Source organism: Elephas maximus, chromosome 26 (genome assembly GCF_024166365.1).
Source record: "Elephas maximus indicus isolate mEleMax1 chromosome 26, mEleMax1 primary haplotype, whole genome shotgun sequence".
In the NCBI taxonomy this organism is placed as follows: domain Eukaryota; kingdom Metazoa; phylum Chordata; class Mammalia; order Proboscidea; family Elephantidae; genus Elephas; species Elephas maximus.
In genome coordinates this window covers 28,139,205-28,163,393 of record NC_064844.1, presented here as the reverse complement: position 1 = coordinate 28,163,393, position 24,189 = coordinate 28,139,205, and the positions used below count along the sequence as shown (strand labels likewise).

Sequence of the window (24,189 nt, the reverse complement as noted above, 5' to 3'; positions counted from 1 at the left end):
TCGGAGGTGCAGCCGCCTGGCCCTCGGGGATCCCAGGCCAGCTGCGGCGGCACGGGGCCGGCGGGCGCTCGGGACAGTCGGTGCTTGCTGAGTCCGCCCGGATCCCGGAGCCCCGCTCGCAGCTCGCGGTTCTCGGGCGGGCGCGGCGCGCAGCTGCCTGCCTGCAGGCCGGCTCCGTGCGCCGCACTCCGGGAAGAGGAGGAGGGGAGGAGGTGGAGGCGTGCGAGGGAGCAGCGGCCCGGCCGCCGCCGAGGAGAGGGGGCCGGGCGGCCAGGGAGAGGCAGCCAATGAGCGGCGCGCGGCGCGGGCGGGGGCAGGGCTGGGGGATGAGGTAGGATGGGGGAGGGCACAGCCCGAGCGGCCGAGGCTCGAGCCATAAACAAGCGCCCGGAGGAGCCGCGCAGGAGTGAGGCGAGCGGGGCGCGCGGAGCGGACGCCGCGGACCTTCTGCTGCGCCACCGCGCCCACTCGGCGGCTCGGGAGGCGGAGACCGGCCGGGGGCTGCGCAGCCGGGAGGAGGACAAGGAGGAAGCACCGCCAGCACCGCTGTAGCCCAGCGCCGCCGCTGCTACAAGTTTGGGCTGAACCGGAGCTGCCGGGAGGAAACTTTTTTCTTTTTTTCCCCCTCCCTCCCGGGAGGAGGAGGAGGAGGGGAAGCCACCGCTGCCGCTGGCGCCAACGCTAGTGGGCTCGGGGTCGGCGCGGCCGGCAAGGGAGGCGGGGGCCTCGCCCCGCCAGGGGAGGCGCGCCCCGGGGGCCCCGAGGGGGGCGGCGAGGACCGCGGGCTGCGGGTGCGGCGGCGGCGCGTGTACCCCGCGCAGGGGAGGGCGCCCGCCCCGCTCCCGGCCCGACTGCGAGGAGGCGGCGGCGGCGGCGCAAGAGGATGTACTTGGTGGCGGGGGGCAGGCGGCTGGCCGGCTGCGGGCACCTGGTCTCGCTGCTCGGGCTGCTGCTGCTGCTGGCGCGCTCCGGCACCCGGGCGCTGGTCTGCCTGCCCTGCGACGAGTCCAAGTGCGAGGAGCCCAGGAACTGCCCCGGGAGCATCGTGCAGGGCGTCTGCGGCTGCTGCTACATGTGCGCCCGCCAGAGAAACGAGAGCTGCGGCGGCGCCTACGGGCTGCACGGAGCCTGCGACCGGGGGCTGCGCTGTGTCATCCGCCCCCCGCTCAATGGCGACTCCATCACCGAGTACGAAGTGGGCGTCTGCGAAGGTACGGCCGCCCGCTCGCCCGCCCGCCACTGGCCCCCTCCCACCTGGCCCGCGCCGCCCCTTCGGCGCTTAGTGCGCGGAACAAAGTTTGGCCGAGACTTTCCCGAGGAGAGAGGGCTCCGCGGGAGGAAGGCGGTCCCCGTCCCCGTCCCCGGGAGAGCGCCCTCCGCGCTTCTCCTCCCTCTTGCTGCTCCCTCTGACGCTTGGCTGGCCTCGGGCAAGGTTGGATTTTGTGGGTGGGGGAGGGCGAATCGGGGGATCTTCCCCGGCGGTGCAAAGGCACGCACACATGGGGCCATTCCGGCTGTGGCTGGGTGGCCCGGCCCTGCGGCCTTGGGCGGGGGCGCGCGGGCGGGGGGCACTGCAGAGCTGCCCGCGGGCCCCTGGGGCGGCCGGCCGCCGCCCTCGCCGCACTAGCGCAGTGTGGAACCGTGTGCTCCACACCCTCCACCAAAGTCCATTTTCTCTTGACAGAGGAGACGTGTCTCCAGCTCACACCCCCTGTGTGGCTTTTATTATCTTTTCCTTGCTCTCTTCCTTCACCCCCTTTCTTCTCCTTCGCATATAAATCAGTTTTAGCCCCGGAATATGTCAGCCCAGGGGAAGTTACATACGGTGGTTACTCATTTATTTGCCTATTGAAAATGGTCAAAGGGTTTCTCTCCTGAAAGGAAGGGCCGGGGGGGGGGGGCGGTGGGGAGGAGAGAATTGCACCTAGGAGTGAAAAGTTATTTCTGACTATTAGTGGCTGCATTTTAGGATCAGATATCCGCGTGCTTCCGATCGTGTTGCTGGTTCCTTGTTTTTGTTTGTTTGACAGCAGGGAGCGTTCTGCTGGTTTCTCCACTACGCAGCGTGCATCATGGTGTTGAGACTGATGGAGGGAGAAAGATTAGTGTACTATCCCTCGTTGGGAGAGCCTCTGCTGGTGGATGTCGGCCTTAATTCCTGTCCGCCTACCTCGGCCTTGGGGTGCCTGGTCTGGTTTGGCTTCCAGAGAGAGGCAGTGAGGTTTTTTTTTCTTTTTTATCCTGGCTAAGGGGTACAACTCGGTGAACGCAAGGAAAAGTGGGACCCCGGCTCCGGCTGACGGCGGTGATGCTGTTCCGGGCATCCTGGTGAATGAGCAGAGCCTAGCAGCCTTACTTATGGGGAGCGGCGCCCTCTGCCCCAGTCCCTTCCTTACTACTGTACAGCAAGCACCTAGAGACCAGGGGAAGGTGTATTTTGAAGCATCAGTGTGTGTATGTGTGCTTATTTTGTGTGTATGTGTTTGTTTATTGTAGTGGGATAAAGGCAAAGGGGCTGGCAACCTTAAGGATAAAAGCTGATCTCTTGAAAGGTTTCAGTTCTGTGATTCTGTTTAAAGACACACGCACACACATTTATTGACACCTGCAGTTTTTAGAGTTTGGACAGTTTTGGAAAATTCAGGAGGCCTTTCTGGTTTGGAAGCTAGTGGGCAGTACTGACTTATTCTAGATGGAGGGGATGTGCTCTGCTGCATCCTTAGGACATTAGGTTCAGAAGAGTGCATTCGCCTGAGATACACAAGCCTCTGCCTGGTGTTAAGTCCCATTTTGTAGCATGTCTATTCCTCATATGTGGAAAACTGTCCATCAGGTTAACTTCTGATACAATTTTATACCTCTGATTTTGGGAATTCTGAGTGACTTAGACTACAGGAATGGTCTTTGAACTCTGCCGCTTGGAGTATATTAACATACTTAACCCAGCCTCCCGTAAATCTAAAAAGAACAAGCAACAAGGAAAAATGGGTAAATGCAATAGAAACTGCTGTACTCTCAGAAGGACTTTTAAAGGTTCTGATTCAAGCTGTTGTTTTGTTTCTTCTTAACACGTTTCTGGTGAAGGAAATGTGGAGCTAAGGGAACATTTACTGTGATCAAGTGTTTTGGCAGCATTTTCCTGGGTCATGGTATGGAGGTATTTTGGCAATTGTTGGTGAGCCTTTCATTCCTCTGAAATGATGTGGCTCCTCAGACTCACAGCTTCCTCTCTTCTGGTAAAAGCCCCTGCACTTGGTATTAGGCTTGAAAGTGCTTGGAAGGCATGTTGACATGATTATATCTCAATTAGTGCTCTCTGGCAACACTTTTCATTTAGCAAGCCTGTTTTCAGCTACCAAAATTGCGTGTTCAGGGCATTTGTTTTAGAATTCTAAAAGCAGCACTCAAGTTGTATTCTAGATCTATGAAACTGAAACAAGTATGATAGAATGGTTGGATTTAGAGAGATATTTCAGTCATGTATCTAAAATTTAAAATATTTTCAGCTTACTACGGGGTTTATGAAAAAAATGGGATGAGTAACCTTTTTTTGTTTACTTCCTGTTATTAAGAATTAGAAGAGTCTTCATGTGTAAGTAATTATCTAGAAGTTGCTGACTTTGCAAGAAATTTCTCAATGGCCGGTGTCTCCATCAGTTTCCAGTTTTCTTCAGAAATTCATGTGCTGAAGCATAATTATCATAACTAATGTGAATAAGAATTGATATAGTTCATGTCAAGTCTTTTTTGCTACAATTTTTGCACTAAAATGACCCCTACTGGTTGTATCTGTTAATGAAATCTCTTGAAAACTTCTTATTTAATTGGCTATATGAAAAAATATATTGCGTAGCATAGAAATACTATGACTAATCTACCTGCTTTCCATGAGGTAATCTAAAAATTACGTTGCTCTGTTTGCCAACTTGCAGTAGTTTTATTTGTGTTATTCCTTATACTGGCTTTGTGAAACAAAATTAATGTTCTTAACTACAGTTCACAAGTGAGTTCAGTAAATCAGGGCAGAAATGGACCCCTTCCAACTTGTGGCTCACTACCTTAGGTTTTTAAGGCATTTTGGCACATAGTAGGTGATCAATAAATGTGCCTGGAATAAAGATGAAAATTCTGTGTCTTAGAAAGAACACTGAAGAAAAATATTTTCTGAAGAGTAAACAATGTGATGAGTGTGTCTTGTGAACCATGCTAGATGCGCACTCGAGTTTTCTTTTCCCTTCCTTCCCTCCTCCCTTTTTTTTCTTTCCTTCTTTTTTGTGTGTGTGTGTGTTAAGTGTATGTTAACAAATGAGCATGGAACCAGGTAGCTGAAGTTTGCTCTGCCCTCTCAGTCTAAAAATTGCTTTCTATCCCCTGGGAAAGCACAAATCCTTTTCCTGTTTCCATTCATCTGGTAAGTCTTCTGTTGCCTTTTGCAGCATCTTAACTGGCCTGTTTCTTGGCCAGACTGCCCACATCCAAGGAAATAGCCCAGAAGCCAGAGAAAAAAGTTTGGATTCTGAACTCCTGAGGAAGAAGACTAGATGGGAGACCTCTTTGAGGGATCAGAGATAAAGTGTTACAGTACTACCAAAGTGGGATTTTCTAGGAAGAATGTTTATTAGGACAGCTGAGAATTATATTTTGAGATAAGGGGATGAGGCCCATTCTTTTCTATGTGGAAAAGTACTGTTTGGTTCTGGAAGGGGTGGGGTGGAGTGGGGGTGGGGGGAAGCATGACCAGCATTCTCCGAATAATAAAAAGGCAGATGAAGGCTGGAGTTTGGCACCTTATGAGACAGAGTGATTTGGAACCAAGTAGACTCTATTGAGTTGCTCTGCTGTGAGAACTTTGTTGCATAAGATCCAGGTGATTACAGATAAGCACCAGCTTTTTTTTCCAGGGGATATTTATTCAGTGGCTTCATTATTACCAAACTTAGCTTTCCATGGCTTTCACCAGTGTGGTCTAAACACTGCTACTTTCAGAACACAAGCCGCCTTTTATTTCCCTGGGTGTTTTAACTTTTCCTTCCATCCGCTTTTCATGGGGTGGTGAACCAAGTATTTGTGGGTGGGTAGTTACAGGACAAATGGTTAACACTCTCAGCAGCTAACTGGAGGGTTGGAAGTTCGAGTCCACCTAGAGGTAACTTGGAAGAAAGGTCTGGCCATCTACTTTGAAAAATTGGACCTTGAAAACTGTATGGAGCACAGTTCTACTTTGACCTGCTTGGGCTCACCATGGGTCAGAATTAACTTGGCAGCAACTGGTTACTGGTTACTTGCAGCAAAGAACAGAATTTTTGGATTTTTTTTTTCTTCCTGAGATGGTTGCCATTAGAAGGTTATAGTTTTTTTTTTTTTTTTAATCCCTGGAAGACAGCCAGTAGAGTTGATGGTTTTTTGAAAGGAAATGTGTGGAAGATCTGATGTGAGGCCCAGATAGCAGGTTTCAAGAGGCCAGATATGGCATCAAAGCATTTGGTTTGTGCACAAGCTGCATGGGAACTGCCCCCATTGCTCTGTAATAGGCCTGGAGTTAAGAGAGTTAAGAGGGCATAGATTTCAATTTTTGCTAATTGAACAGGGAAAGGCAAAGTTAATACTTTTGTACTGGAGTTAGAGAAATTAAAACTTCCAGGGTTCCAAACCTTTTTGAGTAATGTATTTCATTTTACATCTCAAAAATCTTTAGGTAGAGTGAGCTCTTAGATGCCAGAGAGAGAAGCAAGCAGAGGGCTTATAAAATTACGTTAGAAGGATATGAGAAGAGAAACCAATATAAGTAAATAAGGAAGTAATTAGTTCCTTCCAAAAGTAAATATTGACCAAATGTACGGATACTATTCACTGCACATACACAAATGACAGGACTTGGTGACCTTCACTTTGACTGTCAAGCTTACAGAATTCTCACTGTTTTTGAGGAGTTTTAGTCACATAAAACACTTGGCAAGAGTCAAATGAATTACATATTATCAGAAAGTCAAAAATAGCAAGTCGAGAAGTATTTGCTTCCATTAATACATGTGAAACAATGACCAGGAGAATGTATAAACTATCTGTTGGCAATACAGTTGTGAACAGCCGTGTGATGAAGAAAACTGTGACAGCCGTAAGTGATGGGCATTATATTGAATTGTAGGCGGTATTTGGTGATTCGGTGCAGGCTTCTGTGTTTTGTGTGGCTTAATTAAGATATGAAGATCTGGATGGGTGAGTGAACAGCTTGGAAATACAGGTCCCAGCGTTATAAAGTTGGGGAAGTAGATAAAACACGACCCCTAAAAAGATAATAGCGTGAAAGGAATAAAAAATGATGAATGAGAGAAGGAAAAAATACTGAATTCATCTTACGGCAACGACATCATCCTTTTAAGAATAATTCAAAGCATACTCCAGACATTAATTGTGAAATTCCTGGAAAATGTGGGTGTGTTTAACGTTTCTCAGTCTATGGCACTAGCATGAGAGATGACAGTGCTGGCTTAGCGTGTAAATATGATAGAATAGGAGGTGATAAAATGAGTGAAAGGTAAATATGTTTGGTGAAGCAGGTTATTGTAACACTGTGTTCCCTATGGCACATTCGGTATCTGGATTTCGGAGACACCTCAATAAATCTCATTTAATTATTTGAGGAAGAAACAGTAGATTAGCCAAACACGCATGAATAATAATAAGTTAAAAGCCTGCCTTCTCAGAGGTTGAATTTTCCAGAGCTGTAGTTTCAAAGATCTGACTTGTCTTTGCGTAGAAATCAATCATTTACTCATTGATCCTCAAGCTGTACAAGGCCTTCTGCTGGGGTACAGGGTCAGTTGGGGAGCTTGGGGACCTCTCAAACATGTTCCTTACACTCTTCATCCTCTTTAAATCAAGATAAGGAGGTAAGACAGTGAGGCTGTAAAAAAAAAATCTGCATAGTAAATGTAAGTGCAAGCTGAATAGAAGTGATTCTACAAGTCTGTGTGTGATTAATTGGTGAATGAAATATGTGGATAAAATTTTTTCTAGGAATCAAAGGATCTACGATGATTTATTCAGTCTCTGATGGCAGAGCTTGCAAGGGGAATTAGAATTTGAACTATGTGTAAAAGTATGAGTAGGCTATCTTTTTTTTGGTGGGGAATGACACCCTACCCATTCTCCTCAGAGCGGTGCACACACAGGTCATAGTGTTCCCAACATCGGAGAATGAGGTTGCATTCTTAATGCTTTACTAGCTGTGGTTCACAATGGCAGGTTTCCTTTTGAGACTGATTTTCTGTTTGCTCTAGCTTGCTCCACTGGGCCGATGGGTTGACAGTGGACCGAGAAGTATCCCCTTTTCGGTGTCACTTGACTTCATGCTGCCCATTGGGGCTTGCCCTGCCTGGCCAGTTAGCCTGGTTAACACATTGAAAACTTACGTGTTTAGGCAAGACCTCCTTGGTCTTAAAGACAGAGGAGTTGTTTAATATACCTAAATTTAAGAATGACTTCAAGGTAAATATTGAACCGTAAATGTTCATTGGGGCCTATGTGAAACAAACAAAAAAATTCAAATACTCCAATTTTCTGTTACAAAATGAATAGATCTCAATTTCTTACCTCCCCTCCCCACCCCCAATTAATTCTCATCGTGAAATACTTATATGTTGTTTGAAGAGTTTATTGGTTAGGAACTTTGTTTCTGGGGTCAAATCTTCACTCTGCTTCTGTGAGTCCCAGTTTTCTCATCTGTATAGTGGAGTTAATAGTAGGGTTGCTATAAGGACTTAATGGATCCCTGGAAAGCACGCAGAAGAGTGACTGGCAGGTGGTAAATGTTTAATAACAACAAAGCTACTAACCAGTGTAAGTGACAGGAGTATTCTCTTGTTCTGCTTAATCTTTATCACCCTGAGTAATTGATCGTCAGTAATTAAGGAGCTTGGGCTCCTAGAAAGGGAGTGAATTGTTAGAGTACAAACCCTTCCCTTCCCACCCCAGCACCACAAATGCCTTAGAGTTAAAAAAATTTATGTAAGGCCTCTGAAGCTAGTCAGTGCCTCTCCTAGTGCCCCTTTGTTAAACCTCGTCTAATTACTACAGAATTTACATATTTTGGGTAAAATATGTAGGGAAGAATCTGCAACTTTTTTTTTTCACATTGTTATAGGAATTCTAAATTTACCTATGTGTCTGTGGGGTAGTATTTCATTTGGGGATGATACATGTTTGCCTTCACCTTATAGTTTTGAAAGAAGATTTTGCTCCTAGCTCCTGGAGTGTTCACACTGGTGGTCACTGCTGAATTTGACCTGGGCTCAGTCCTGGCTGGCTTGAGCTAAGGAAACAGCTTGTATGGCAGCTTGCTTCCCATAGGCAGTTGGTATAAACTAGGCAAAACCAAAGTCAGAGCTTCAACCAATCTCTTACTCTACCCTCCTTTTAGCCCTACCCATTTCCCTACCGTCCTTTCATCTACAAATATTTATTGAGCATCTGCTGTGGGCCTGGTAATAGGTACCTCTTAGGTTTGCTGTGAGGGATACATGAGATAAAACTGGGCTTCTGGAATTTTAATCTATGTGCGAATCACCTTGGGATCTTGTTAAAGCGCAGGTGCTGATTCAGTAGGTCTGGATCACCCTGAGATTCTGTATTTCTAACCATCTCTCAGGTGATCTCCAGTGCTACTGGTCCTTGGACCACACTTTTGTGAAAAGCAAGTATGTGTAAAGCGTGTACAGAGTGTGGCATATACACAGACCTGACAAATGTTAGCTGCTATTCAAAAATAATTATTATAATATTTTTTTATTATAATAATTATTTTTGAACCAAAATAAATAAGGTCCCTGCTTTCACAGAGCCCACAGCTTAAGGGTAGACAGTGAAACCTGAGAGGATCCATTCTAGCCCAAGAGAGTTACTTAAAGCTGTTAAGCCCTGAGATAGGGAAGTGCTGGGCATCTCAGGAGCACCCAAGAGGCCTAGTAACTAGAACTTTGACTGCCAGGAAGGGTTTACTGGAGGGAGCAGCAATAGGCAAGACCTGAGGGTCTTCTCTCCTCCCTTCTCCTTCCTACTCCTCTTGTACAAGACATTTTAGAAGAAAGAAAATAGGCCTTGGGCCTAGACGAACCTACATTCAAATTTCAGCTCAGTCATTTTTTAACTGTAAGATCAGCTTGCTTAGTTTTTTGGGGGCCTCAGTTTCTCATCTGTGAAATTGGACTATTAATAGCTTTCTATAAAGTAAATATTATATATAGATATAGATTGTGTATTTGTGTGTTTGTGTGTGTAATGCTTAGTACAGTTCCTGGTACCAAAGAAATTTTAAGAAAGATAATATTCTAATTTCTCTCCTAGTGTCCTCGGTTTCTCATTTTTTTCTTCATTATCTTTATTTGTATGTTTTGGAAACCTATTTTGTGTACATACTCACACTTCCTGTATGCTTAGCTCAACTAATAGGGGACTCTGAAAATTTGGGTTCCAGATGTATATGAGAGTGCAAAGGACTGTGAAATACTGAGAATGAGGGGCTGCAAGGCCAGGGACTCTGGACCGAGAAAGCACTTGTTGATTTGATCTGGGGCAACTGTAATTGCCAGCCCCTTTGGAGTTTCAGCAAAATGTGAACATTTGCTTGATTTTTGTGGCTTGAATCCTCACTACCAGAGAGCAATTTCAAATTAATATTTTTTAAGAGGTGACATATTTTAATACTGGTGGCATGTGGTTTCATGAAAGCAAATTAAATGTCATTTTATTGTTAGAGTTTTTTGTGGGTGTCTGGACATCACCTGAGACGTTGAAGACACCAGTGTGCCCCCAAGGCAAGGTTGGATCACGGGGGCTGCAGGATGAAGCAGTAGCAGGCCTGGAGAGGTTCAAGGATCTGGTGGGCTTGGATTCCCAAGCCAGTGAGCGGGAGAGTGTGTGAGGACTGGGATTCCTCTGCGCATTGGCTTTTCTTAATCTCATGTGTTCCACCTGTCCTTCATGTGAATTCTTACTGTGGGTTTATGGAGGATTTTCATTGTGGTTACTCCGGAGAATCTTTGTGTTACAGTGCAAGGGCTAGTAAGGTACAATATCTAGAATTAAAATATTTCATGTTCTTATCTCTGTAGTTCCTATTGTAGGTGTGGTCTCACCTTAGGAGAGCAAAACAGCATGTTCTTAGCTGTGTCTTTTCCTTCATCCCTGGAAATAGGTATCATTTTTGTCCTCAAATACTGATTGAGGACTCACAAGGCAAATGGTTTCTGTTGGCTGTTGTGGAACAAGGAGAAAGGATTTGATTACACAGTCTTTGGCCTCAGTAGTTTATAACTTGAGAACCAAATCTCATTGCCACACAGCAGAAATTGAATTTCTTTCCAGAAACTCTTTTAGTACCTATCACTGTAGTGCCTCTGTCTTCTATCAAGAATGCTGGGACTCAAACTTGTAACCTACAAGCAAAGTGAAAAAAAAAACTTCAAAAATAATTTGAGGGTTTCTTTTAAAAAATATAACAACCTAATTTGAAATATCCTGGGAACATTTGTCTTATGAACATATAAGAAAGACATTAAGTATTAAATTATATTTTAGGATGTTGTCATTTTAAACTTTTTAAGTTCTTGAGAATGAAGAATTTACTCTTGAAATTTTAGGTAAGTTCTTAGCAGCCAGCTACTCTGGCTATGGCAAGAAAAGGAAAAAAAGGATAAAGGCTGTAACTACAGACTGTCTTATTTAGTGTTTCAAAACAAAAACCATAAACAAACATCTCAGATTCAAAACAGAAAGGAATTTCTGGCAGGGACTAATGAAACCTGAGCCGGTAGAGTCTCATTCTAGAAGAGGTAACTTATTTAGCTTTTTATACAAAGGCCACAAGCAAAACGTTTCACAGCTGTGATAAAACACAAGGCATCTCAATATTGGAGCGTAATGATTCCTTTTTAAAGACTGAACAATCTGCCAAAATAAGACCAGCCTACCTTGAGGAAGTTTAATGTGAACTAGACTTTACTAAGAATTATAATTAAATCCTTATAATGTGTGAGGAATCTTTCTTAAAGGATGTATGAGCTCCATCCCATCAGCATGTGTGTTTATAATCTGCAGAGGCAGAACGTTCCATTATCTTGTCAAATGTAGAACTTGAAAACTTTCACGTTGCTTTACTCACTTTCCATAGTTGGAATTTGCTTTTTTAAAGGTATGGGTATTTACATTCTGAGTGAGGAAAAGGGGATGTTTTTAGACAATTTTATCTCTGAAAGGCAAAGTGAAAGAGTTTTTAAATGGTTTGAGGAAAAAAATGGGTATGCTCTGTGTTTTCCAGAACCACTGAGTTCTTACATTTCAGGCAACTTTTAGGAAAATTTTATTACAATTATCTGTGACATAAAAATGAAAGGCCAAATAAAGTTTCATATTTTGATCAAAATAGCTTGTTTCAGAAAAAATGTAAGGCTGCTCAAAAAGATAAATATCACAAATTTCTTGTATAGGAGAATGGCATGATAAAGATGAAAAAATACCTGTGACTTCCAAATCCACCTTTATCCCTTAGTATTTCAGTGACTTAGATAAAACTCCCTCAGCTTCTCTTGGCTTCACCCACCTTAATCTGTCCAAAGGGAATTAAATAGTTACTTACCTGTAGGCAGCGCAACTGAATCAGATGATATCTTAAGGCCCTTCTGGTCATAAGATCTATGTTTTTATGACCTAGAAGTGCTGGGCAAGAGTCAAATATTACCTTGTGTTTGTAAAGCCAGGGAAGGAAAAAGTGGTAGTATCTACATGACTCTTCGCCAAGTGCTGTAGACAGAAGGGCTTAGCAGAAAAGATCAAACGTTTTCCATAGTTATGTTTGTTTATTTACTGTGAGGTGGAAGAGACACAAAACATAGTCATGAGGAACTTGGTGATGCCTTTAAATGCCTGTGAGCTTTAAGCCCTATTAACTGTGGCCTAGGTGGGATTCTTTGACAGCGCTGGGTTCTGGTTAGATGGGGTTCAAGGTACACCTATGTGTCTTTTTTATGTCTGTCCTGGCCTGCTGCCTTTACTCTTTCTCCATTTTCTTATTCACTGCATTAATTATTACAGCTGTGAAGTAGGTAGGTGACAAATACAGTACTGCAAACAGAGAAGCTTGAGCAAAGACAGGCCAAAACTTGCCCCAATTCACATGCTCATTTTTTGCCTCTGACACTAGGAGAGAGTTGAGTAACTGCTATTCTTCCAAATACTGCAGGCAGCAGCCAAATTCTTAGCATTCCTTTACCTTTGCTGCTGTTTTCACTTGCCAGGGAGTTTCCCACCAGACACGGGGCAAGCAGTTTTCTTAAGGCGCGTACTGAATTTAAAGAGACATAACAGTAATAATGTGTGAAAGGGGGTACTGCTGGCTGAACATGGCGCTTAAGTGTCTCATATTGGGAGAGTGAAATGACATGCTGCAGAGGGACATGCTGCAGACTTCACCAGCCCCCTCACCCCCGCGTGTCTCTGAGCATGGTACCAGGAAACCGTGTGTGTATGTGTGACAGCAAATCCTCACTCACCATATTTCAAGCACAGGCCAGCTATGAAATTCAGAAAGTTGTCTCTTAGTGTCTAGAAACATCACCTTTCCTTTGCGTGTTGTCCAGTGGCAGGCACTGAGCAAGGTTGGATGGCATGGCTCTGTGGCTGTGAAGCTTCATGTAATACATATTATACTAAAGAAAGTGACTCTCAGCACAGCCTCCGGCGTATACCAGCTATAAACTTGCTTCGCCTTGTGGATATTACATTTTTGCCAAGAGCAGCCTTCCAGAATGAGGTGCTAGTTAATTCCATTCCGGCATTTATTCATTAATAAGTCTGCTGAATGCTAAATACTCCATTTGGGAGTATGTGACATGAGAAGCTCAGCAACTAATTATTATGTAGACCTCTTCCATCGTTCTCACCTTCAATTCAATTACCTAAGCCACCAATCCCCAGCAATATGAACTAATTGAATTTTTAGTTTTCTGTAATATTTTGCTGTTTGCCCTAAGATCTTTTTTTTGCTGAAATATATAAAACTGCTATAAGTTTGCTAAGAACTGGGTAAGCATTTTATACTGTTAGAAGAAAACATTTTTAGTGGAGTACTGTGGCTTGCCCTGCCTTTCCTTTTTTTTAAAGATGATATCAAGAGTTAAATCCTATTCCTGATCTTATCATCCCTCTTCCAGGCTCGATTTCTGGAGAGCTAATAGTGGTGGCTGACTGAAATAGCCATTGAGGGATGGGTGGTATTAATTTCCTAACCTGAGCTTTTGCATAAGATAGGTACTCCTTTACTCTTCTTTGGTTCATAAACAGGTCTTTATTTGGTTTTCTTCCTGCTTGTTTGGCGCATATTAGCATAAGAACTTTAAGCTTTGGGAGCAGTAATAAGAGTCTGAATGCCTGGGTACAGTACTTCTCCCTGTGGAAGCAGCCAGAGTGTTCAGTGTGTATTTGCTACCATCAGAGACAGGGCTAGGGGATGGATTGGATACCTCTCTTGGCCCACATATGTGCACTGTGCTTTTGGCCCTCCTTGTCTGGTGAATCCCTGCCATGACCCAGAGCAGGCTGCGTATCAAGGGCCCTGGAAGCCATTGGAAAGGCATGCTTTCTTTGCTTTTGCCTCCACATTCTTCCGGCATGGTCGCACGCGCTTCTCCATCTATTGGTAATCCAACTGTTAACAGAAGCGAGTGCCAAGCGTCAAATCCCCCGTGAGGAGCCCCTCCAATAATGATACCCTGTTAGGGTGGTGAAAGAGGAGTATTTTAGACATGATTAGAGGGAGAGTGTTTGCTAGGGCTTCACATTTCTCTGACACTAGAGTGTGATCCTCTGGGTTAGGAAGTGACACAAGGATCTTTACAAGGCTGGGGTAGACGTGCTGAGCTAAAAAGGATGTGCCCAGGACTGCAGCATCGGCAGCTGGGCCCCTGAATGGGTACAGTTGCAGAAGTGTCTTTGAGAGACAGGAAGTTGAGATAATTTCTTCTTTCAAGATGTAGTGAACTTTGTGCATTTGGATGTGAGTACGTGCATGTGTGCATTTGCGTGCGTGTTTTTCAGTTACTGACGGCACAACATAGACAAACAATACCTTGCGTTGTATTACAGGTGTGCTGAAAACAACTCCCAGCCTGAATCAGTAACTGTAGTATCTACTCTGTAGATCAGGAAATGGAAAATGACTTCTTCATAAATAAAGATTGTGCATTGTTTTATTCATTTGGGAGAAAAATGTAATTAAAGTGCTTTGGCTTTTAAATGACCTGGTTAACTGTGCTGTCAATAAGTGGGCAAGTGGAAGCCCAGGAAAATTAACTTATTTCATTTCTTGGTGATTGGGACAAAAGTCTTATAATCTCCAAGGTAATAAAGAATGATTTGTAGTAGGTTATCATTAAACATAGCTTTTTGACCATACATGGGAATTTTGGATTCAATAGCAAAAAAGAAAAACAGAAGTTTAGGGTGAGAAGTGAAAGACCTCTGTAGGGAAATAAGCAAAATAAAAGAAGCCAGAGGCGTTTTTTGTTGGAAGGAATTGAAATTATTTTCAAAGACTATGCTGGGAAAAGGTGGGCCCTCAGCAACCAGTTCACTATCTATGCAGGAAATTGTATTAGATCCTTTGGAGAGAGAAAAGGGAAAGATTCTCTGCCAACAGAGGACTGAAAAACTTGAGGGAGATAAAGTATTTACATGCTTTAATAACATAAAACATGTCCAAAGATATATATATAATTACAGCTACATTTGGCACTGAAAATAGTCCATGTATTATATTTTTTAAACTGTGTGTGAATATATAAGCATATGTCCCTGAGTAAAGAATGTTTGGGTGATAATATTTCTTGAGAGAGTGGAAAAGCAGAAGGCATTAGGAGCTAAAAAAAAAATAAAAATGTAAAGGATGACTACTAGTTAAGGAACACTGAGCTTTTTTTCTTTAGAAGGGAAGTATTTCATATGTGTAATTATTCCAGCTCTTCTTTTTATAATCTTAGTATTATAAGCATTTAACTTCCCATAGGGCTTTAGTAATTTGCATGTTATTACTAAAAGCCTGTAGGTAAGTGAAAATTAGACTTCTAAATTCTAGACCTGGCTATCTTGCTCCTGAAGTTTTGGGTTTTCCAACTTTATTTCAAGTTTGTCTTGGACAAAGACCCTTTGAGAACTCAGAAAATTAGTGAAGAGGGTGACCGTTTTCTGAGTCATTTTAACGCATACGTCCTAATATCTAGTACAACCAAAAGTTTGGAGGCAAGACCTATAACTGAAAATTGGTTGTGTTGTTGGCTTTTAGATTCCCCAGTGTTGTCTTTACAGCCTTCAAAATGTGGTCTCATCCTTCAAACCCTACCTCCCTCTGCTGCTGCCTTTGTGAAGCCTTCCTGCCCTGCTCAGGAAAAAGTATGCCATCTCCCCTAGCCCCCAGGTCCCATAAATAGCACTCTCTCTTTTCCTTGTTACTGCACTTTTGCACCGTGTCAGAGTTCACATTTCCGTCTCCCTGCCTCATTGTTACCCACTTGAGTGCCAGGATTGTGTGTTATCCAAGCGTTTGGCACACAGGAAGAACTCAGTGAACATTTGTTGACTAAATCTAGACTCAAGGTCATCCCAGATGTCATGCAGAAACTTTTCCATCGAAACGGTATTGTGGCAAACTGAGACAAATGGCACTACCTGTTGAGAGAACCCCAGTGAGAAGTCAGTTGAATCATTGCAGAAGGAAGCTCAGGCTGGTTAACTGAATCATTCTTAGAACTTTTTTTTTTTTTGATAATTTTTTGATGGTGGGTTAGTTTCAGCTGTATTTATTTTGGCAAATATTTAAAGGTAATTTTTATTTTGGAGGACTGTTCTTTTTGCCATTTGTTCATAAAGGTGTCATCTTTCACCAGCTCTTCATCAGCTTGTAAGAACCCTCCTCGTGGGTGGCTGCTCAGTAACCTCCTCCTTGCCACCAGGGATTTGTTGCACAGAACAGTTGAGATACTATGGTGATCAGCTGCTTGTAAATAGTAACTGATAAATGATTATGAATTATTTTATAGACACACTTCAGATGACAGTCTGAGTATTTGATGATAATAAAGAAGACTTCTGTATTCTGAGCAACATCCAGGATTGTGCCTCAAATGTGTATGTTGTGACTCTCCAGGAAGGAGTTTAACAAACATTTATCAGATAGCCAGTCTGTGAGTGCTATGGACAGGGAATGACAAAACATGGTCTTTATGGCATCAGGTGATCTCCACATGTCCTGAGGAATTTAACTGTGCAGCTTCTTTGGGGAAGGAAGTCCTAAGCCAACAACATGAGGGTGGAAGTGTGTGGCTGTGAATAATAAAAATACCTCACAATGGTCTGAACAGGAAGTCCATAGGAATGCAATATAAGGAATTTAGGAAAGCAAAATCCCACTTGGATTCACTCCAAAGTCTGTGACTTCAAGGACTAAGGAATTTTGATGACGAGTGGCTAGATCCCTAACTTGTTATTTAGTAGTGTAGTTGTTTTTCCTCTGGCATTAGTCATGAGCTCTTTATTTTTTTTCTAAAAGTCTTAGTTTACAAATTAAGACATAATAAGATATTAGACACTTAAGGATGCAACACAGAATGGCGATCTTCGGGTGATATATTTAGCACCAGGCTTTTCAACTGCTGAAGAAGAAAGGTTTTACCAAGATAAGTATACAGAATCATAGTCTCGTGTACAAGATTATCCTGTATGTAAGCTCACGATGCCTGTAGCCTTTTATCACTTCAGGGAATGTACCCAGAGAGCCCATGTTCTTAGGGCAGGTTTCTGGTGTCTGTGCTACAGCATGTCCCTTCAGCTTTCCCATGTTTAAGATGTTTGTCTCATACCTGGTGGTAGCCACTGAAAATATGAGTGTCATCAGTGGTGGCTTTCCCAGTAGCTCAAATGAGAGCCTTTTGTTGATTACCACTTGTTATAAAAGTTTTGGGAACGGTGAGGAGAAGAAGCTGGAACTGATGGCTAAGTAATGTTGTAACTCTAGAGTTCTGGTTGTCCATAATACTTAATCGGCAATGAAAAGTGAAGATTCTAAACAAGGTAATTTTTTGAGGATCCACTGATAATTTTCCTTATAACCCTTTTAAAATATATTTAACTTTTATGTGGTTTCATTACTGTTGAAAGTTTCAAAATCAGCTCCCTGACCTCAGAGCAAGTGAATTTTCTGTTCAGCACTGCCTTCTCTGAACTTAATCAGCAGAAGGAGTATTTGACTTGATAGCAAATACTGTCTAAATCGGAAACCCTGGTGGCGTAGTGGTTAAGAGATATGGCTGCTAATCAAAAGATCAGCAGTTCAGATCCACCAGGCACTTCTTGAAAACTCTGTGGGGGCAGTTCTGCCCTGTCCTATAGGGCCACTATGAGTTGGAATCAACTTGACTGCAGTGACTTACTGTCTAAATCAGGGGTGTGTGTATTTCAAAACCTGTGAATCCTCAGTTTTAAGTGGTTGGGAGAACACTTCGAGCTGTTCTTGCTGCCGGAGTAGCACATTTTCCTTCAGACTTTATTAAAATAAATGAATGGAGGCAGAGGACTGGGAAATTATACTTGGAGGAGGGAGTGGCCCCATCAGGTTGTAAGCCAAGGTAAATAGTCTTTGTAACTGCAAAATATACTTCCTGGAAGGAGAGAACTCGCTGAAGTGTGTGTAAAGTGTAACCAGCAAGTACCATTTTCAATTATACAGATAGCTGGCTTGCCCTGAGTCCCGAAGAGAACCTCTCAGAACTATTTGGGGGAAATTGGTGTTTTGACCCTGCCTTTGACTGGCCCATCATGCCTACAGCTGGATTTGGAGACCACCCTTCAAGGAGGAAAAAGTCATGTTTATGGTAGAAAAAGCAAGCAGATGGGGCTTTCTGATTGTTATTTGGAGAGAGCGCTCGTTTAGACTTCTTTAAGCCATAGCATATAGCAGTGATATATATGCAGAAGTGTAGAAATAAAGTGGTCAGCGACCTAGGGAAAGACAGCCTTGCAGAGGAGCCGGTAGACTGATGGAATGGCACTGGGAAGGCGTCCCTGAGTCTGCAGGTGATTTAGAGTTAATGGAAACATGGACATTTTCTTTCTGCCTGTTTTTCATTACAGTAGAAAAATGTTTCGTTACGCTGGACAACTGTGTACCCATCACATAATTTATGCATGCATTCATATATACAACACGCACACGTGTAAGAAAACTTCCCCAGAGGATCATGTTCTTGTCCTAATGGTCTCTTTCTGTTCATTCTTCTGCGATACTAGCAGTGTTTTCTTCTTATTGGCCCTGTTGGGTAATGTTGATTCCAGTAGCAAAATTTACATATGCATGTATCTGTCTCTGGCCATCGTTAATTAATTTATATAAATAAATTCGTATAGATTGTCTCCAAAGCAGCTTACATAAAGCTGTGGGCATCTTATTCCTGTCAGTAAGGTATTCATCAGGTTTGTAGTTGCTTGTGTCTTCCATGTTATGTGTCAGGGAAGGTGGACCACCAAGAAAGGACCGAGACAGAAACTCCTTAGAACTTTTCATACTCAAATTCGCTTGGAACTTATTTGCATGTGAGAACGGGCCTGGTCCTATAAAAAGAGTTCACTCGGAAAGGTGTTAGCTAAGGGCCTGGTCCTATAAAAAGAGTTCACTCGGAAAGGTGTTAGCTAAAGTCCTTCTCTCCAGTTTCTTGACTGTCTTATTTCCTATAACAGTTATATGTGCTAGGGCCAAATATTGATTGGGCCCACTTTCTTCTTTTGAAGAAAATTATCATGAAGGCAGCATAGCTTTACTAGACAGTTTGAGAAGTAAAGAAAAGAAACAAAACTCCCTTGTTCCAAACATAAGAACTAGTCTTGTTTTGCTTTTTTTAAATATCTCTGTCTATAAAAGGCAAGAGAGAAAGAAGAAAGTTATTCCAGGTGAAGTTGAGGAGGAAGTTTGTTGTAGTCTTAATAGAATTTATTTTCGTTGGGTGCCTCAGCTCTCCAAGGTGATGACTCTGATTGTGTTACCTCCACTAAGTAGGACCTGACCCTGGAACTGGTCTGCTGACCTGTGTAAGTGGTCATTTGTGTCCAGGTCTCCCTGTGGCTCTTGGTGGTTTCGTCTTACGTCTTTGGCACCAGCAGCCCTGTGTTGCCTGTAAAGAGACATTTAAAGCTGTGTAATGGTGAAGTAATGATTTGTAGGCTTTGTGCAAATAGCCAGCCAATGAGTAGAGGTGTTTAAATTCTGTTGCTTTTTTAGTAATGCAAATATTTTATTTAGTATGAAAAATGGATATAATTAACTAAATCCTAAGTAGGGACTGGAAACCCTGGTGGCGTAGTGGTTAAGTGCTACGACTGCTTAACCAAAAGGTTGGCAGTTCAGATCTACCAAGCGCTCCTTGGAAACTCTATGGGGCAGTTCTAGTCTGTGCTATAGGGTTGCTATGAGTCAGAGTCAACTCGACGGCACTGGGTTTGGTTTTGGTTTGGGTAAATAGGGACTAGATATTAAATTCAAGATGAATCTGCAGCTTTTTTGATTTGCTTGCATGTGCCATATGCTCTTGTTACCAAGGATTTTGTCTGAGAATTTAAAACAGTCACCAGTGCCACCATTTTATAAATTAAAACCTCAGATCTAGACTTTATTCAGCAAGGCGCATATAAAATGAACTTCATTAAAATTTTATCAGGAAAAGTTTTTTTTTTCCCTTGCCAAAAAGTACATGTATTAATTATTGACTGATATAATTAATAAGGTACTGGTTTCATACTCAAAAGGTATAATTACCATCTGCTATAATATTTCTTTTTATAATATTTCAGATTTACTTCTGTAATCTTTATTTTTTAAAAAGCAAATTATTTCACTTAAAACCAGTTGTACAAACAGTACGTAAAATCAAAGCACCAGGCCTCAGATATATTTTATATAAATCTTAAGTGCTTTCTGGATTATCAAAAGGAAGATAAAAATGATGATCACTGTTTTAGTAGGAATTTGATATTTCTGAATTGCAAATATTTGAAAATTTCTAATTCATTTATGATACATACCAATCAAATATCTAGTCCAGAAAACATGACACATTTACTTGACTGATTATTGTTTGGAGAAAGTGCTCATTTAGACTTCTTTAAGCCATAGCGTATAGCAAAGTGATACATGTGCACAACTGAAATTTAAGAAATTCTTTATTGCACAGCATATTGACAGAAAATGAAGGTACGTGCTCTGTACTGAAAATGTAGTTTGTAGGTTAAATCGCATCAAAGGGGACAGCTTAACAGATATTTGTGGAATTTTAGTTATGCATAATATGGGATCATCCTAACTGAACTCAACACTGGTGTGTAAAGTTTTAAAGTACAAAGTTTATTAGATAATTTATTTTCAACAGCAATAAGCAAATGCTCCCACCTCCCCCCCCCCCCACCACATATATGCTGAAATTGTGTTTCCAGGATGAAAACGAGGTGTGGGAAAGCTGACTACCCCTGAGGAAAGAGTCTGCAGAGGGAGCCCGGGGGCCTGGGACTCAACATGTGGCCTGTATCTCCTGTTTTTGTGACCAGTTAGTAAAACTTTATTTCAAAATGTGAATCAATAGAGTGTCTCTAATACTATACAATTAATCTTTAATCAGTTGATATTTATTATCAACCAAAACTGGTTATGTTTTTTTTCCAAAAGCTTTTTAATAGTGCGATTATGAATGTTTACACCAGTTTTTAATGAAACCGATTCGCATCTTCCTTGGTGTCAGGTAGACGTTGGAGCCCCTGGGAAGAGTGTACGCTGCGTGTTCAGGCGAGTGTTTGAACAGTAGGTGAGTGTTGGTACACCATTGTGGGCAGCGTTTCCTTGCTTACAGAGTGGTGGAGATCGGCCAATGCGGATGAAGAGGGGGAGGAAAGTTTTGCTTTTGAGAGCCCTAGGTTTATTTCTGGCTGTTGGGATGTGAGACTGTGAGAGAAGGCATAAATACAGTTTGAGGGAGGTCGTAGACGCCAAGGCTCTTGCCGGGGTAAACACTGGATGGGTTTGTTTACAGCTGCTTCACACTTTTACCTTTCCTTGTTGGTGCTTCCAAGGGGGGATGCTTAGTGTCTGGATCTCGTTTAGTGGGCATCACCAGAATCTCCTCAAGTATACCGGCCACAGTAATTTTGTTTCCTTTCTTTCTGAATTTGAATTCAAATAACTACCTGACCTGCTATGAGAGTACTTTTCTTTCTTTTTTAAAAAAATAACAAACCCCAAACTTCTTGGGAGAAGGCAATTGTGCAGATACTAAAAGCCTACAGCATTTGTGGATTTGGGAGTTTGTGGCTCAGTATATCTGTGCATCGTTATCTCCAGTGCACACAAGAAGGCAGAGCAGCAGCTCCCGAGCCCTGCCTCCCATCTCTTTACAGGTTGGCAGCTGATTTCCCCCGTCCAGGTTCTGAATCCCTTTTCTTTGAATACCCCTGAGGGCTCAGGGAGACTCCAGCCAGCCAGCTGCTGCACTCATCCATTTCCCAGTCCTGTACACAGGTGCTCTCTACTGTCAGGAGCTTGGGAACACTGCCCTGCCAACCCTGACCATGGCTCCCCTCGTCGCTGGGCACTTACCTGCCTGTATCTGTGGCAGTGGTCTCATTCTCAATTCTCAGTACTGGCCTTACTGCCTCAGCCTTGTTCGTTGCTCCCCAGAATGTGAATCACCTTAGTCTTGGGACATTTCATCTGCCTGTATGGGTGCCACACATACTTCCATTTGCCGCAGAATGTTAGGGATGCAATCTCAAGAAAATCTGCCCAAAGGAAATAATTTCCTCAGGAAAAATTTAGATTATAAATTCCTTAAGGAGAAGCCACGTTTTATTAAAGAAAGGCGGTATTGTGTGCTAGGGGAGTTCAGACTCTGAAGGGGACCGTCCAGCCTAGCCACTTGCTTGGTTGGTGTGTGACCCTGGTTAAGATACTTGACCTCTGTGCCTCCGTGTTCATCTGTAAAATGGGCATAATAATAATACCTCTATTGGGTCATTAGAAGGAACAATTAAGTTAACTTTTTAGTGTAAAGAACTTGAATAGTGACTTGTACATGGTAATCACGCAGTAAATGTTAGCTGTCCGCGTGCCTTTTGTAACTCATCAGCAGATACTATGGCTTACACATAATAGGTGCTCATTAAATGTTTTGTTGAATAAGTGTGTATTTAAAAGGTGGCGAAATGATTTCTTCATCTCTTATCATAAAACAAAAGTAATATTTAGTTGGAATAGGGCATAGTAGGCATGAAGACATTTACTCCCTGGATGAGGGTGAAAAGGAGAATGTTCAGATTCTATGTTACTAACTATGCTCCCTATCATTTGTTAATCAGAAATAATACACCCAGTCTGTCAAGAGTGTTTTGATGAATATCTACTGACTTCCAAGGTAATTTTGGAAGGGTGAAACACCTTAATCAGGTGATTTATTTCCAGTAAGCATTGTTATTGGAACATTTCAAACTGTCATATTCCATGGGCATATTAATGGAACTTTGCCCTTTCATTGTAGTTCACCCTGCATTCTAACGTATATTTGCTTTTGAGGTGGGAGATGGATAGAAAGGTGATCTTTAATTAAATAGCCCTCAGTACTTGCTTCTTTGTAGTCCCGTCAGTGTCTAGCATGGGGCCATAAACAGCAGTTGCTCAGTAAATAAGTTAAATTAATAAGTAATTGGTGATGCATTTTCCTTCACATCATCGGGCTGGGAGGAGCTTGTGAGGTGGTTTTGTTCATTATTTTCCCCCAGGCAGGCCTTATGACTGGATTATGTCTCTCTTGCTGTTGGGGTATTGAATTTGAGGGCTGCTCAGAGTTAATACTCATCTATTCTAAGAGGAACAAATGGTCTCCAAATGGTCCAGATGAAATGGTGGGGGCTGGGACGCTGCAGTCCTCTTGGATGAGGTGTTTGGGATGTACTCCGGATGAAGATCACAGCGCTACCAGAAGAAGGTAAGTCTTTTTTTTTTTTTTACATTAAGAAAGTTCAGTTAAAAGTTCATGCTGATAACATTTCATGTAACGTGGACTAAAGAGGGTACATCCTGTGTTCTCTTGGTAGGGACTGTGATCCTCAGGAGAGCTGTTTTTGATCCCAAGACTTGGAGAAATTTGGAAAAGATGGTTTTAAAAAAGCGATCATATGCTAAAGTTACAAGCACGCCAACCTGAAGACCACTGTGTTTTGTAAGTGCTTCTTTTTATTCTAAAAATATTTATTGCTTCAAATAACTATGTAACAGGATTGCAGTGGTAGTAAGAATATGCCTTTTCCTTTGTAGAGAAATTAGAATAGCTTTATTTAAACTCTATTTATGGAAACTCTATGGGGCAGTTCTACTCTGTCCTATAGGGTCGCTATGAATCAGAATCGACTCGATGGCACTGGGTTTTTTTTTTTTTTTTTTTTAAACATAGACACACAAACAGAAAGCTCGTCCTGTCTTTTTAAATGCCATTTCTGTTGTCCATTGTCATTTTAATAACTTTTTTTTTCTTTTTTTTTTTTAGGCCTCAGTGTATTCCAGAATTTTTTGAACCATTAAATTCTCCCCTGGCACCCCACTTAAAAAAAATAAATTTATTTCAATGGAAACGAGTGAGTGGTAAGATTATTTCATAGGTGGTTTGAAGGAGCCACCATTTTATAAAAAGAATAGAAGAATATACAAATGCTTTCCCTCTTTCTCACTTCTCTCTCACCAAAAATGAAATGGCCCATTTAAAACCTGATCTTCATAAAAGGACAGCTGTCACAGGGTGCACTTTTTATGGGCCATCTGATTGCTTCTGCTATAGTTCCACACTCTGCTCTTGTGCAAAAGTCAGGCACTCTTATTTCAGGCCTGACAGCAGTGCAGCCTGCTGGCCGTACAGGAAGAGCAGCGCGTCATTTCGTTATGAACGGCAGTGTGTACTTAGGGGAAAAAAGTTCACAAATTCAAGTGAGTTCCGGATGATTCACCACATAGAAAGCGTGTTCTCTACAGTGGTGGTTTGATCTTAGTAAGTAAAGGACATGCTCTGTGTTGAATCCTGGCTTGACAGAACAGGGGTGATAATTGGTCAGGGAGTCTGTTTC

The 24,189-nt window shown here is 42.5% G+C and overlaps 1 protein-coding gene across 5 annotated transcripts in view; it reads left to right on the top strand.

The window, feature by feature from the left end:
* The first annotated feature begins 695 nt into the window (after positions 1-695).
* The window catches only part of CRIM1 (cysteine rich transmembrane BMP regulator 1), a 243,476-nt gene continuing 219,982 nt past the window's right edge, over positions 696-24,189 (top strand). For 2 of the 5 annotated variants that reach the window (XM_049870460.1, XM_049870459.1), the window contains exon 1: positions 783-1,211. In XM_049870460.1, the coding sequence (XP_049726417.1) occupies positions 884-1,211 (328 nt within the window). In that variant the 5' untranslated portion in view covers positions 783-883. Of the gene's footprint in view, positions 1,212-22,871; positions 23,061-23,169; positions 23,295-23,318; positions 23,714-24,189 lie in introns of those variants that run through there. The other 3 variants (XM_049870458.1, XM_049870461.1, XM_049870457.1) reach the window with 3 other exon arrangements.